The following is a 13,122-nucleotide window of genomic DNA, read 5'->3' as shown; positions in this document are numbered from 1 at the left end:
GAGCTTTCCAAAACCTGCAACATAAGAAACGGCACGATGGCCGACAACCACAATCTCACCAAAGAGTTGGCACGATGGCCAACAACCACAACCACAACCAACCACACCTCTATTCTTTTCAACATTTTCTAATTTGTTACCGTGCATTCAAGGAAGAATCAACATTTTCTCTATTACCAACCACACCTCTCTTCCATTCATGCATTCTCTAATATTCTTCCTCTATTCTTCCTCTATTCTCTAATATTCTTCCTCTATTCTTCCTCTATTCTCTAATATTTTTCCATTCAAGGAAGAATCAACATTTTCTAATTTCTACTCTTCCTCTATTCTTTGCAATGTTATCATGCATTCTCTAATATTTTCAACTTACCGGAGGGGCGGCCGGGGGACGGTGCGGCGGCCGAACGGCCGGACGAGGACGGCCGTGGGGGGCCGGCGCGGGAGGCCAGCCGGGGGCGCAGGGGAGGCCGGCCGGGGCCGCAGGGGAGGTCGGGGCCTTATCCCGGCCCGGGCGGGCGGCGGCGGCGGCGCGGGCGCAGGGGCCGGGGCGGCTGCGGGCGTGGCTAAGTGCTGCCAAGGCGTGCGTGCGTGTGGCCGGGCGTGTGCGTGCGTGGCTAAGTGCTGCCAAGGCCACTTTGCCGAGTGCTCCTGATCTAGCACTCGGCAAAGCCTTTGCCGAGTGCTAGATCAGGAGCACTCGGCAAACATTTTTTTTTAATTTTTTTATTCGGATTACGCAGGGGGCTGGTAGGTGGACCGCGGCGATGTTTGCCGAGTGCTTATGATCTAGCACTCGGCAAAGCCTTTGCCGAGTGCTAGATCATAAGCACTCGGCAAACATTTTTTTTTAATTTTTTTATTCAGATTTCGCAGGGGGCTGGCAGGTGGACCGCGGCGATGTTTGCCGAGTGTCCCAAATTGGACACTCGGCAAATAGGCTCTTTGCCGAGTGCCATCCCTTGACACTCGGCAAATGAGTACTATTATTTCATGTGAAACTAGTTTTAGTAATTAAAAGATTGTAAAGTTTGCAAAAACCTAGTCAAATTCACTAAACATTGCGTATTTCATTTTTTAAGTAATATTGTTCCATCATTTCATGGATTTATAGCTCATATTAAATTTATATCTATTAAATTTATATACATGCAATTAATGAATAAAAATTACCAAACGGATCTGAAAAATTCCCAAAATTTGACATGAACCAATCTATGTTCTCTATAGCCTATAAAAAAGATTGGACTCAATGAAAAATACATGTATCGATTCGTCTCAAAATCTTACCGGATCCTTTCAACTTCTACGAATCCTCTCGGTAGATGCTTCGAATTCTAAACATCATATGTCAAAACTTGTGCGAAACCTTGTCAATTTTTTACCACAGCCTCTGCATACGAAATCATAGCATCTTGCAAAATCTCATGATTTTCAAACTTCGTTTGTATTTTTGAGAATTAAACAATCATTTGGCCACACGTTCGTAGTCGTGTTTCCTTAGCAAAATGTTCGAAATTTCTTTTCATTTTCTGGGTGAGACCTCAATTTGGACTCACTAACATGAATATGATTTTTCCACTCATGTTATTCCATTATTCCAACCACCTGCAGTTCAAATTTGACTTAAATCAAAAAATTACTCTAAATGAAATTAATTGATTAAATATAGCAAACAGGTCAAAAAATAGTCCATCTTCTACCATGCAGTGCCAAATGCCATACATGTGGAGTGTAAAAAGTTTGGAGGGTGGAGGAGGGAAAAAAAATTATTTTTGCCGAGTGTGTCAAAAGACACTCGGCAAACCCTATAGTATGCCGAGTGTGCCCCCTAGCACTCGGCATACAGGCCACTTTGCCGAGTGTCCCATCATGACACTCGGCAAACTAGTGCCTTTGCCGAGTGCCCTCCATTGACACTCGGCAAAGACTAACGTCCGTCACGGAGGGCTGCCGGCGGCGGCACGGGGAAGTCACGTGGTCGTCAGTTTGCCGAGTGTCCAACTTTGCCGAGTGTCTCTTGGATGTTTGCCGAGTGTTTTTTGGGTGGCACTCGGCAAACCGGTCGTTCGCCGAGTGTTTGATTTTTGCCGAGTGTTTTTGATATTACACTCGGCAAAAAGGTCCTTCACCGAGTGCCCGAAAAAATGCACTCGGTGAAGTAATTACACTCGGCGACTTTGAGGTTTCCCGTAGTGCTCGAATGGGTCCGTAAAATACAATCGTAAAATGGCCGATAAATTAGGTGAGCTCATGTGATTGACAAAGACCTCACAACATTGCCATAGCTAGATGAACTGGCTAATTATTATAGTACAAGAAAGTATTTCTGGTTACCTCTTGCCAATTAAGTAGTCTCTCATTTTGCATATGAGCTGCAGCGTCTCCCAATTTTCCGACTACAACTGGTCAAACTCATTCTTGCTTACTATTTGAGACAATATATCTCTGAGTGAACTTTTTTTAATTTTTAACCCTTTTTTTCTTTATTTTTAAAAATAACCTCACCCGGGTGTAATTTGCGCGGCGTGACCCTTTTGGCCGCGCCAGACCGCCTGGCACGGCAGGAACACGCTGCCGCGCCGCATGCACGGGCACGGCGAGTCGCGGCGCCAGGTGGGCGCTGACGTGGGCGGGGCGTTCGCCGCGCCAGCCCGCCTGGCGCGGCAGGGCCGGCACTAGATCGACGCGCCGGCTCCCTTCCTCCTCCCTCCCTCCTTTCTTCCTCCTCCAGACACACCACACAGCAGCACCTTGCAACGCCAGCCCCCGCCGCCCCACCCCCAAATCCACCCAAAATCTGGCGTTTTTGGTGGGGGAAAGTAGTGGAAATCGATCCCTACTTCGTGTGGAAGGTATTCCCCTACTTATTCTCGTGTTTTACCATTGCATTTGGTAGATCGGAGGATGTTTAGGTGACTTAGGGTTAGGTTAGTGATTTGAAATTTCAATGAAATGCAATGGTGTTTTGTGTTAGATGATACGTAGTTCATACGCAATTGAGTCTCTGCCCGCGATATTGACGTGTAGAACTTGTTGAATGCTTCGATTTAGGTATATATTCATCCAATTGTGTGGTTTACATGACATGTATTTTTTTTATATCTTCAATTAATTAGTCTCATTTTTGTTTCAGTGTTTGTATTTTGTAGATCGAGTGTTTACATTTTATCAAAATGATGTATATAGCTAGTATGGATTACGTGTGTAAAGTTTATTTGTGTATTAAATTTGTTGCACTTGATTTCCAGGTGAGATGGCGTTGTTTGGTTGTGAATACAAACGGCGTAGGTGGTATGTGCGTTATGTGGGCGAGTCCAATGGTGCTGGTCCCGTACCTCCTGCCCTTCCGGTACCTCTTTGTAGATGTGGCGCGCAAGCAGAGGTGAAACAATCAAGGCATCCAAAGACAGCCGGAAGAGCCTTCTATGTATGCAAATGGACTTTTGATCCACTGCCTGCCGCACCTTGTGATTTCTTTCAGTGGATCGATGGACCCGACAAATATGATCCTAGGATCCACCTATTCACATATCATAGCACAGAGCTTAAACCATACCATCAGTTTAGGCGTTGGGTTCCTCCTCCACCAAACCCACCTAGGATGACCGAGGAGGAGAAGCAGGAGGCTGCTTGTAGGCGTGTGAGGGATCCTCCCATGTGCAAGTGTGGTGTTCCTGCTAAGCTTATGCGTCCTAACTTAGGGGATCCACCTAAGTTTACTCCATTCTTTCGATGCTCCCTAAAGACTCATGTAAGTATATTACGAGAATATTAGTATGTCGTTTAGCTAGCAGTTATAATTTTGCAGTATATTGTTCATACTTTAACTTGATGTTATTGCTTGGAAGTTGGAGCAGCGTTTTGTAGTTACTTTACATATGAGTAGTTCACGTCATGGGTTTTTTGCAGGATGGGTGGCCGTTGTGTGATTTCAATGAGTATATATACGGCCCAATGGCAATGTGGCCAACAGAGGAGGAAGTGCGGGAGTTTGAAAGTGAAAATGCACCGTGGCCATGTGTGTCCTCTCCTAGTGATAGATGCAAGTGTGGTATATTGGCAACAGAAGGTGTGGTGCCTTCTGAACTTGGATATGGTTCGTTCTGTGGAAATGCACATGGCGATTACTGGGTTAGTAACTACTCGTCTCTTATGTTTTATGAAGGTTGTAACTTGTTTCAAATTTGTAAGGAATATTGAATTGTTGTTGCAGGAGGGAAGGACATGTGATTGGGAAGATTTTTGTGGTCGATATGATTTGTTATTAAAGTTGGGAAATACATCGGAACCATGGAAGTCAAGGAAACAACAAGAAATTAAAGAAAAGATTAGGAAGAAGTATGATGTGCCTATTCCTGACGACGACTTGCTTTGGGGGAAAATATATCAAGATATGGTGCATGAGACTGGAGTGGAACCTAAAGGACTTTATGCAAGGGAAACTATTATTAAGTATTGGAGGCAAAATAGATCCAAGTATCCACGACCTCTAACTGAAAATGAGAGGAGAGAAAATAGGAGAAAGTTGCAGGAGGAGAGGGAGTTGGAGAAACAAAGGTTGAGGGAGGAAAGAGATCGCTTAGGTTATGTGGTTGATCCGAATGTGAAATACCCTGAGGGTTCATGGGAACAATATTTGCAGAAAGTTAGGGCAAGAAAAAGAAGGCTTGAAATGGAAGAGTTACAACAAAAAGCGGAAGAGGCACAGATGGAGACGATGAAGGCTCTTGTTGCCGATTTACCTGTTGGTAAGGTTAATGTCGATAAGAAACGCAAGGGAGTTGTTGTTGCCGGAGATGATGATGATGATGATGATGATGACGACGAGTTACTATATGAAGGTGACTCGGACTAGATGAACGTGTTGATGTAGCTGGATCATGTTTCTCTGTAGCTGTGAAAACTATGTTCTTTTATGAGAAAATTATGTTTATGTTTATTCTGGGAACTACAATTAGTTGTCAAAAACTATTTTCATTTCCGAGAGAACTATGTCCAAACGCATCAAAGTTTCCTCTCCGAGCTAGTAGTCAGCGCTAGAGTGTGAAAAAAATAGTAGTAGCTTCGATGGGATCGATGATTTGGATGGAGGACGAGGAGGAGTGGGCGGTGGAAGAGGAGGAAGGCATAGCGCTGGTAGAGCGGGTGTACTTGAAGGTATTTGTGATGCAATAATAGTAGAAGACGAAGTACGAATGGGGAAATACGTACCCCTAACATTTAATGCACGTGTGTGTTATTCTTATCCATGATTGCGCACCGGTCTGATCTAATCCTATTGCAGAACACTTTGTGGGCGTCTTGTCAGTACCATGTGCCTTGTGTTAAATGTAGCCAGAATTACCGGGCCTACTAATAAATATTATTCTCTATCCTAACCACGGGCTTGCTGCGCCACTCCGCCTGGCGAAGCAGAAATGCGCTGGTGGCAGGGGAGGGGGCTTGCCGCTGAAAGTTCGGTTGGTGGGGGCCGTCCCGCGGCAAACAAAACGAACCGCCACAAGGGTTCGGGTGGGGCCTTGCCGGGCCAGGCCGCCTGGCGCGGCAGGACTGAGGTGCCGCGCCAACTGCACCAAACTTTCAGTACGTTTCGGGGGGGGGGGGGGGGGGGGGGGGGGTCCTTGCCGCGCCAGGCGGCCTGGCGCGGCAGGATTGAGGTGCCGCGCCACCTGCACCAAACTTTCAGTAGGTTTCGGTCGGGGGGGACTCTTGCCGCACCAGGCGGCCTGGCGCGGCAGGAGTAAGGTGCCGCGCCAACCGGCCTGGCGCGGCAGGAGGAAGTTGCCGCGCCAACTGCACCAAACTTTCAGTAGGTTTCGGTCGGGGGGGGGGGGGGGGTCTTGCCGCGCCAGGCCACCTGGCGCGGCAGGAGTCAGGTGCCGCGCCAAACGCAACGACCTTTCAGTAGGTTTCGGGCGGGGGGTCAGTAGGTTTCCGGGGGGGATGGGGCGTCAATTTTAGTAACCTTTCAGTAGGTTTCAGCCTAGGAGGGTGGGGCGTCAGGACCGCGCTGCACAATCCGAAACGTATTTTTGTTCTGAACATTTACGAAAAAATACACGAACTACAAGTACATCATGGAGCAAACATATAACATTGTACGGACATAAAAAAAATGTAACAACCAACTTAGTCTTTTACAAACGTGACATGAATAAACCTAACAACCAACTTAGTCTTTTACACACGTGATGGTTCCAAAAGTCTTGGGACATGCTAGGTTCAGTGTCGTGACCGCCGCTCATCCGGAGGGCTAAAAGGATCTCTTGGGCGACGCTCCCTCCTTGGATGCGTGGGCAGCACATTGGCGCTGCCAACGTCGATGTGGTCCCGGGAACGATGACGCCGGCGTGGCAACCGGGTACGAGTTGTAGGTTCCTATGAAATAATTGGGCACAAATCATAAAATTTGTATGACACTTCGGGAGCGAACATTAAAATGTATAATTGAATTTGGAGAAACTTGTGAATATACCTGGCTGGACTCTCCCTGCGTCTGAGTCACAGGTGGAGCATCGTGAGAAATCTCGAGTTCCTCACCATACGTAGGGTCATCATCCTCAGACTGCTCACCTTCAGAGTCCTCGCTTTCCTGAGGGGATGCGGGTTCCTTACCTCGCGATCTCCTGCTAGGACCTGCCGCAGTGGACGGTGTTGCAGCCCTGGGGGTAGTCGCCAATGCAGTCCGACGTGATCCTAAAGAAGTACCCTGGACATTGCCCCCGTCGTGCGCATCTGAGGATGTCATGCAGTTCATCCTCATAGCCATTCGCCTGCAACTTTTACGAACCCTCTGCCATATATTCACGACTATGTTATTGATGGTTACAAAGATAGTACGAGTATAAGTGAAAATTAGTTTGGGCTTCTACCTCTGCAAAAGCACGAAGCAGACTATCACCTTCCCCGACAGCGTGCTCCATAATCACGCCCGCCTCGTTTGAGAGCCTTGCAAGCTGCTGTCCCTGCACGCAGGAGTTTTCATTCCATAAGTGATCAATGTGACGATACTATAATTACAAACCGAAATCTTACCATGTAGTCGTGGAGAGGTGCACGCTCAGGCTGTGTCCCATGGCGTGTCACCGTGTCGTACGCGTCAGCTATGTCAGCGTCATCATCAGACGGTGCATCCTCAATGGGCACATTAGTCCAAGATGGTTTCACTTTGGTTCTCGTCGAAGTACAGTACCATCTTATGTACTCATTGTTTGGTCGCCAGTACGGTCCACCTTCAGGATCGCATCCTTGCTTGTTCTGCCACAGGAGGAGGTACTGGCCATGCTTCAACCTCCAATCATTCTCCTTGTACCGCTTTCTGCGGTCGATACTGCATCAGAAATTAGTGAAGTATTAGTATAACATGTTAATTGCGTTAATTGAATAGCCTCCAATAGTTATTTATTCCTGCGTACCTGTGCAGCTGCTGCGAAGTCGATAATTCCAAAGGAGGGCACGGTTGCATCCTCCCAAACTGCCGCATCACCCTATGCGGCATATGAAACTCTACCACGTAGTACAATATCATTGGGGTCGTGCACCTCCACAGCTCTCTGTCTCTGTAGCACGTCGGTGAAAAGACGATATGGCTAAGCTGCTCACGGTCATACGATTTCCACTCCACCTTCAAAAATTTTCACGCAATACTTATTTCATCTACGATTATACGCAAATTAGCTTAAAAAACTATGGTTAGCAAATTACCTGGTAGTGCGTGAGAACATCAAACTCGTTCGTGTAGGCCCTGTAGCACCTATCCGGATTGCCACGAACGGGCCGCACATGCTTCCACACGTGATAGAATGTGGGAAGAGCATTGTCTCGATGCCATGGCTGAAATTGCAAGTAAGTCCACGCCGCTCTTTCTTCTTCCTCCTCCTTCTTTCTTCTTCTTCCTCCTTCCTTCTTCTCTCTCCTTCTCTTCCTTCTTCCTGGCGCCACGCCGCTCGGCCTCCCCGCGTGTGGGGCCCGTCGCCCGTCCCGGCGCCAGCCACGCCGCTGCCTCCCTCGAACCGCGCGCCCAGTCCGGTCCCCGGCCGCCTGCGCCATCCACTCCGGCGCCGGCCTCCCCGGTCCCGCACGCCGCCCTCCCGTGCCGGCCGTCTCGGCCCCGCACCACGCCGCCTCGCCGGCCCTACCTCCTGCCCGGCATGCCACCGGTGCCGTGGCCGCCGAGCTTCCGCCGCCGGCCAGTAACCGGCCCCTACCTCCGGTCACCACCCCGTCGGCCTATAAATAGGGGCACGACCGGCCTCCCTTGCCAAACCATTCCCCTCCCAGCTCGCCACCTCCACCCCTGTGCCGCCCGTCGCCAATCCGCCGCTGCCGCATCCCTGCCGCCGCCGCCGCCCCACGGGCGCCGGTGCCCCGCCACTCCTCCAACGCCACCTGCCCGAGGTGAGGCAAAATGGGGCCCCCTCAACTCCCTCCACCGCCCCTCCGCCCACGGCTCGCCGCCGGCGAAGCCCGGCCGGCCGGCCGCCGGCCTATCCTCTCCCCACTCTCCCTCTCTCCAAGTTCCTGGAGAAGAGGATAAGAATACCCAGATTTTGGATCTGACCCCCAACTTTCCCCAAATTACACATAGATCCCCCATCTCTCTCATAGCCTTTTCACAGATAAGCCCCTCCACCTCCAAAAGTATTTACAAATAGGTCCCTGGTTTATTATAAATCAGTCCTAAACCTCCGTTTAAGCCCCTAATTCATGTTTAACCCGTCATTTCATGCGCCAAACTTCCTCCAATTAAACCCAAATTTCACCACGTCATCTTCAGGAATACTTCCGCCGATCTATATCCAAATTTCCCAAAAATAATCCTTCTACCTATTTTCCGTTCACGTTTCCTGTTCGGAGCTCACGGTTAAAAACCGTTTCCTCTTTTATTTATTTGTGTGTCTGTTTGTGTGTGCCGTAGATCGCGAATTACCCGAGGAGGAGCCCGAGGAGGAGTTTGACCGCGAGCCCGAGCCCGAGGACCAGTACCGCGAGCCGGAACTCCCGGAAGGCTTTGAAGACGGCAAGTCCAATCTCACCCTTTGATGCATACTTAATACCTAGTTTTTCAAACACAACCTATTGGCCGGTTTTACAAAATGCATATTATTTCATCGCAAGACATGGTTGGATAGCCACCCCTTGATTGTTATGAACATTCCTTGCTATCCTATGCTTATCTCTAAATACGACTTGCTCTGTTTAGATGATAACCACTGCTAGAACGCTTAGGAATTTATTACTCAACTGCAATCATTATTACCATGGTGTTTTCGGAAAATAAACGTGTGTGTGTGCAAGTGAGAAAAATGGCTTTTCGGGTTCAAGGGAAAAGGATGTGTAGACAGGATGGATGGGTATTCCTTGTGTGGGATGCTAGTTTGTTGTGCTCGTACCTTGGTGGTTGAGCAATGTCGGGAGATATCCATCTTGTCGTAATTAAGGACCGAGTTGATGTGTCATCTTGCCTAATTCCGCCATCGTGCAACCACTCGACCGTTGTATGGGCAACGGCCTAGCATAAACCCCACTAGCTGAATTGTTAGTCCTCAGGGGTGCTGGTGAGCAACGGGAGCCCATGGAAAAGGAGTAAGATCTTGGTGACTTAGGTCCCAGTTACGGTCTCGTGGACGAGCCGTGAACCCCTTGGGTGTTTCCGTGAGGGCTAGCCAGTCTTAGCTAAGGTGGGTAATGGCTTTGTTAGGATCCGTACCGTCACTAAGGTGATCGCGATACGGTACCCTACTTGTGGGAAAAGTGTACACTCTCTGCAGAGTTAAAACCTATCCGGGTAGCCGTGTCCACGGCATTGGACGAGTTACGGCTTGGTCACATAACTAGCAATTGGGCAAGAATGTCATGTGTGTGTGTGTGTTGGATTTTGGAAGAGTCCGGCAGTTGTGCTGTGTGCTATGGCGGACGAGGAGTCCGATAGCGATAAAAACTTGGATCCCTTGTGTAGGATCAACCCCACCCCAATATTTCGGGTACTAAAGGAAAACTTTACAAAAACCCTTTCGAAAACGATCCCCTGCATGTGTTAAAATTTGGCTTTACCGCAAATAAACTCTAGCCTATCCTTGTTGTGACCTGTGCATATACTTGTATCCCCCTCCGTGGATGGGGTTGGACTTGTTGAGTACGTTTGTACTCACCCTTGCTTTGTTGCTACAGAGGAAGACCCGGACTTCGTCGTTGAGGACCTTGAGTAGAGGTTGTGTCCGCACCCGACGCTGCCTGTGGTGTTGGCCTTTCCAAGATGCTGCTGCTGCCGTGTAGTCCCGAGTGCTGTCTTTTGGCAGTCGCTTGGTTAGCCGCCGTTATTTATTTACTGTTTATCGCTGCGTGGCTCTCACGCCCACTCCCTCAGGAGTTGTACGGTAACTGAATTATCTGTCGAATAAATGTGCTATCAGCCTCCTGGGACTGATATTTGTATCACATTTAGTCTCTACTTATGTGGGGACGCTTCACTAACCTAACCCTAAGTCACCTAAACATCCTCCGATCTACCAAATGCAATGGTAAAACACGAGAATAAGTAGGGGAATACCTTCCACACGAAGCAAGGATCGATTTCCACTACTTTCCCCCACCAAAAACGCCGGATTTTGGGTGGATTTGGGGGTGGGGCGGCGGGGGGCGGCGCTGCAAGCTTGGGCTCGGGTGTGTCTGGAGGAGGAAGAAAGGAGGGAGGGAGGAGGAAGGGAGCCGGCGCGTCGATCTAGTGCTGGCTCTGCCGCGCCAGGCGGGCTGGCGCGGCGAACGCCCCGCCCACGTCAGCGCCCACCTGGCGCCGCGACTCGCCGCGCCAGCGTGGCAGGGGCCGCCGCGCCAGTGCATGCGGCGCGGCAGCGTGTTCCTGCCGCACCAGGCGGTCTGGCGCGGTCAAAAGGGTCACGCCGCGCAAATTAAACCCGGGTGAGGTTATTTTTAAAAATAAAGAAAAAAAAGGGTTAAAAATAAAAAAAAGTTCTCTCTGAGTAGATTCTTCATATCCAGAGTCTGAGAGACAGACACGAAAGCCCTGCAATCAAATGCTCCTGTGATTTTTCGGTATACCTCCATGGCTAGAGTAGTCTTCCCCTGCCCAGCGGTACCATAGATGGACACCACCTTGTGCTGATTTTCTTCAACTTGTAATAGCTGGATGATTTCCTCGCGAGGACCATCAATTCCCACAGGATCCCTCGCCTCCTGAAAGAGGGCAGTTGCTCGAGGATCCAAGCGCACCGGCTGAGGTGAGGCGGCGAGAGGATCGACGCGGTAGCGTTTTGCCCGCTCACTCTGCTCTCTCACGAGTATCTCGAGTTTTTGGATCTCCCCTGCTGTGCCCTGGTCCTTCCACAACATCTCCACCTTACGCATGAAGCGGTCGATGAAGTTAGCATTGGAACCTCCATGGCTGTGATTGAGCATGAAGCGGTCGATGCAATCCTCAATATCGAAGGATAGCTCACGCACCTTGTTCCTCCAATCTTTAGCCATTGGATCCATTTGGTCGTCTTCCTTGTCTGCGAGCTTCTGCAGCACGACATCAATGGTGTTCAGCTCATCCTTGAGGAATTGGATCCCTTGGTCCACGTCTCTGGCCAGCTGGTACTTGTCGCCGAGCATGGCAGTCAGCTTGCCGATGACGGACCCCATCACGCTCGTGGCGGCGCTCGCCATCGATTCGGCCAGCAGTTGTGGTGGTGTTAGAGAGGAAGGGCGCTTCAATTCTCAGGGCGTCACAGTCGTAGATGGCCGATGGGAACGACCCGAGAAAGTGCTTTGTAAAGATACAGTGCAAGAGACAACAATTGGGTTAGGTGGTCGAGAAAATAATTGGTTTAGGTGGTCAATAATATATCTTACTGCCATGGTCGTGACCCAATCATGGCCAATTGGGTTGGCCATGATCGATAGCCAAGCCAAAGCCTAGTTGAAAACTATATTGATTTGATGAGTATCCGATCGATCTGGCAGGTGAAAGCTGCCAAAGACGCCAAGCCACTCTTTGCTGCTTTAGAAAAGGAAGGAAAGTCCATCGGGGCGGGAGGTTATTCCTGGGGTGGTGAGTGAAATTCCAGCTTCCAAAATCCTTCTTCAGGCAACACATAGAACATACAATTCTTATCTTCTATTGCCGAGTATCTGACAGGAAAGTTCAGTGTGGAGATGGGGAAGACCAGTGATGTTAAAGTAGTTTCCATACCTCATCCTTACATTGTGACTACTGATGACATGAAAGGTTTGCTAGCTCCTTTTCTTTGTGTTTGCAACCTAGCTCCCAGACAGCATCGATCGATTGAGATGTCTTTGGAACTGAACTTTTAAATGCTTAATTTCATATATATGCTAACTATATGATCATTATTCAAAACAGAGGTTAAATGTCCAATCGAGATCCTTGGAGCTCAAAATGACTCAGAGGCACCGCCGGAACTAGTGTACAAGTATGTGAGTGTACTGCGTCATAGAACAGAGGTGAGTTCCTAGTGATTCCTTTTTTCAAGAATACGCAGGAGAGCTGCGTATCTTTATATTAAGAAGAAGAAGAGCTGCATTCCTAGTGATTCCGTCATAGAGGATACTATATATCAGTTAGAAAAGCTCATTTTTGTGGCATGGTTGTTTGCAGATTCCCTACTACGCCAAGATCTTTCCAGGAACTACACATGGATTTGCTTGTAGATATAATACCACCGACCCTTTTGCTGTCAAAACTGCTGAGCAAGCTCTTGACCTAATGATCGACTGGTTTGACAAGTACTTGAAGTGAAGACTTTAGGAAGTGCCTAGCCACGGTTGTTCAAACTGAACAAATAAAAGAGATTATTATAAGCAATTGCAACACCCAACGTATAGTGCACAAGAAGACCAGTGCGTGCTTTCTTGTGGGTTATCTTTTGAAAGAACTTGCTGGCTCAAATATAAAAGATCATGCATGTAGTTTTGTGCAAGTTATACTACTACTACTATGTTCTGTGTCTAATATCCATCGTGCACGCCCATATGCATATGGTAGTCTATTGAACATTGTTCTATAAAATGGTGGGCATAGCTATATATGGTTTGCACAAGGTTATTGTTGCATACAATGTGGTTTTAAGGTATGTTGTCAAAAGTGTACCCACAGAT

At 48.6% G+C, this 13,122-nt stretch overlaps 3 protein-coding genes and 1 long non-coding RNA gene across 4 annotated transcripts; 2 read left to right on the top strand and 2 right to left on the bottom strand.

The window, feature by feature from the left end:
• Positions 1-3,541: 3,541 nt before the first annotated feature.
• LOC140223045 (uncharacterized) lies at positions 3,542-4,435 on the top strand. Its single transcript, XR_011898433.1, has 3 exons — positions 3,542-3,754; positions 3,913-4,134; positions 4,217-4,435. It is a non-coding gene; the product is annotated as an uncharacterized lncRNA (long non-coding RNA).
• Positions 4,436-6,112: 1,677 nt separating this feature from the next.
• Positions 6,113-7,970, bottom strand: LOC117859601 (uncharacterized). The gene is made up of 5 exons (XM_072294379.1): positions 7,419-7,970; positions 7,039-7,333; positions 6,876-6,968; positions 6,479-6,796; positions 6,113-6,381 (listed from the first exon to the last, which is right to left on the bottom strand). The coding sequence occupies exons 1-5, from the start codon at positions 7,529-7,531 to the stop codon at positions 6,226-6,228; spliced, it is 975 nt and encodes a 324-aa protein (XP_072150480.1). The 5' UTR covers positions 7,532-7,970; the 3' UTR covers positions 6,113-6,225.
• On the bottom strand, positions 7,651-11,670 carry LOC117859598 (disease resistance protein PIK6-NP-like). Its single transcript, XM_072294524.1, has 2 exons — positions 11,062-11,670; positions 7,651-7,659 (listed from the first exon to the last, which is right to left on the bottom strand). The coding sequence occupies exons 1-2, from the start codon at positions 11,668-11,670 to the stop codon at positions 7,651-7,653; spliced, it is 618 nt and encodes a 205-aa protein (XP_072150625.1).
• Positions 11,037-12,842, top strand: LOC117859599 (endo-1,3;1,4-beta-D-glucanase-like). Its single transcript, XM_072294381.1, has 3 exons — positions 11,037-12,232; positions 12,368-12,468; positions 12,623-12,842. Exons 1-3 carry the CDS (start codon positions 12,160-12,162, stop codon positions 12,761-12,763), a joined length of 315 nt encoding a protein of 104 aa, XP_072150482.1. The 5' UTR covers positions 11,037-12,159; the 3' UTR covers positions 12,764-12,842.
• Positions 12,843-13,122: the final 280 nt, after the last annotated feature.

This window comes from Setaria viridis, chromosome 6, assembly GCF_005286985.2.
Source record: "Setaria viridis chromosome 6, Setaria_viridis_v4.0, whole genome shotgun sequence".
Taxonomy (NCBI): Eukaryota; Viridiplantae; Streptophyta; class Magnoliopsida; order Poales; family Poaceae; genus Setaria; species Setaria viridis.
This window is presented reverse-complemented; position numbering and strand designations above follow the sequence as displayed.

Excerpts from the sequence above, each read along its gene's own strand:
- LOC117859601 (XM_072294379.1), bottom strand. The coding sequence starts at position 7,531 with ATGATATTGTACTACGTGGTAGAGTTTCATATGCCGCATAGGGTGATG. Across the intron at positions 6,797-6,875 it reads TGCTTCGTGCTTTTGCAGAG|AGGGTTCGTAAAAGTTGCAG; the intron begins GTAGAAGCCCAA and ends AATATATGGCAG. Across the intron at positions 6,382-6,478 it reads CGCAGGGAGAGTCCAGCCAG|GAACCTACAACTCGTACCCG; the intron begins GTATATTCACAA and ends ATTATTTCATAG.
- LOC117859598 (XM_072294524.1), bottom strand. The coding sequence starts at position 11,670 with ATGGCGAGCGCCGCCACGAGCGTGATGGGGTCCGTCATCGGCAAGCTG.
- LOC117859599 (XM_072294381.1), top strand. The coding sequence starts at position 12,160 with ATGGGGAAGACCAGTGATGTTAAAGTAGTTTCCATACCTCATCCTTAC. Across the intron at positions 12,233-12,367 it reads GACTACTGATGACATGAAAG|AGGTTAAATGTCCAATCGAG; the intron begins GTTTGCTAGCTC and ends TATTCAAAACAG. Across the intron at positions 12,469-12,622 it reads TACTGCGTCATAGAACAGAG|ATTCCCTACTACGCCAAGAT; the intron begins GTGAGTTCCTAG and ends GGTTGTTTGCAG.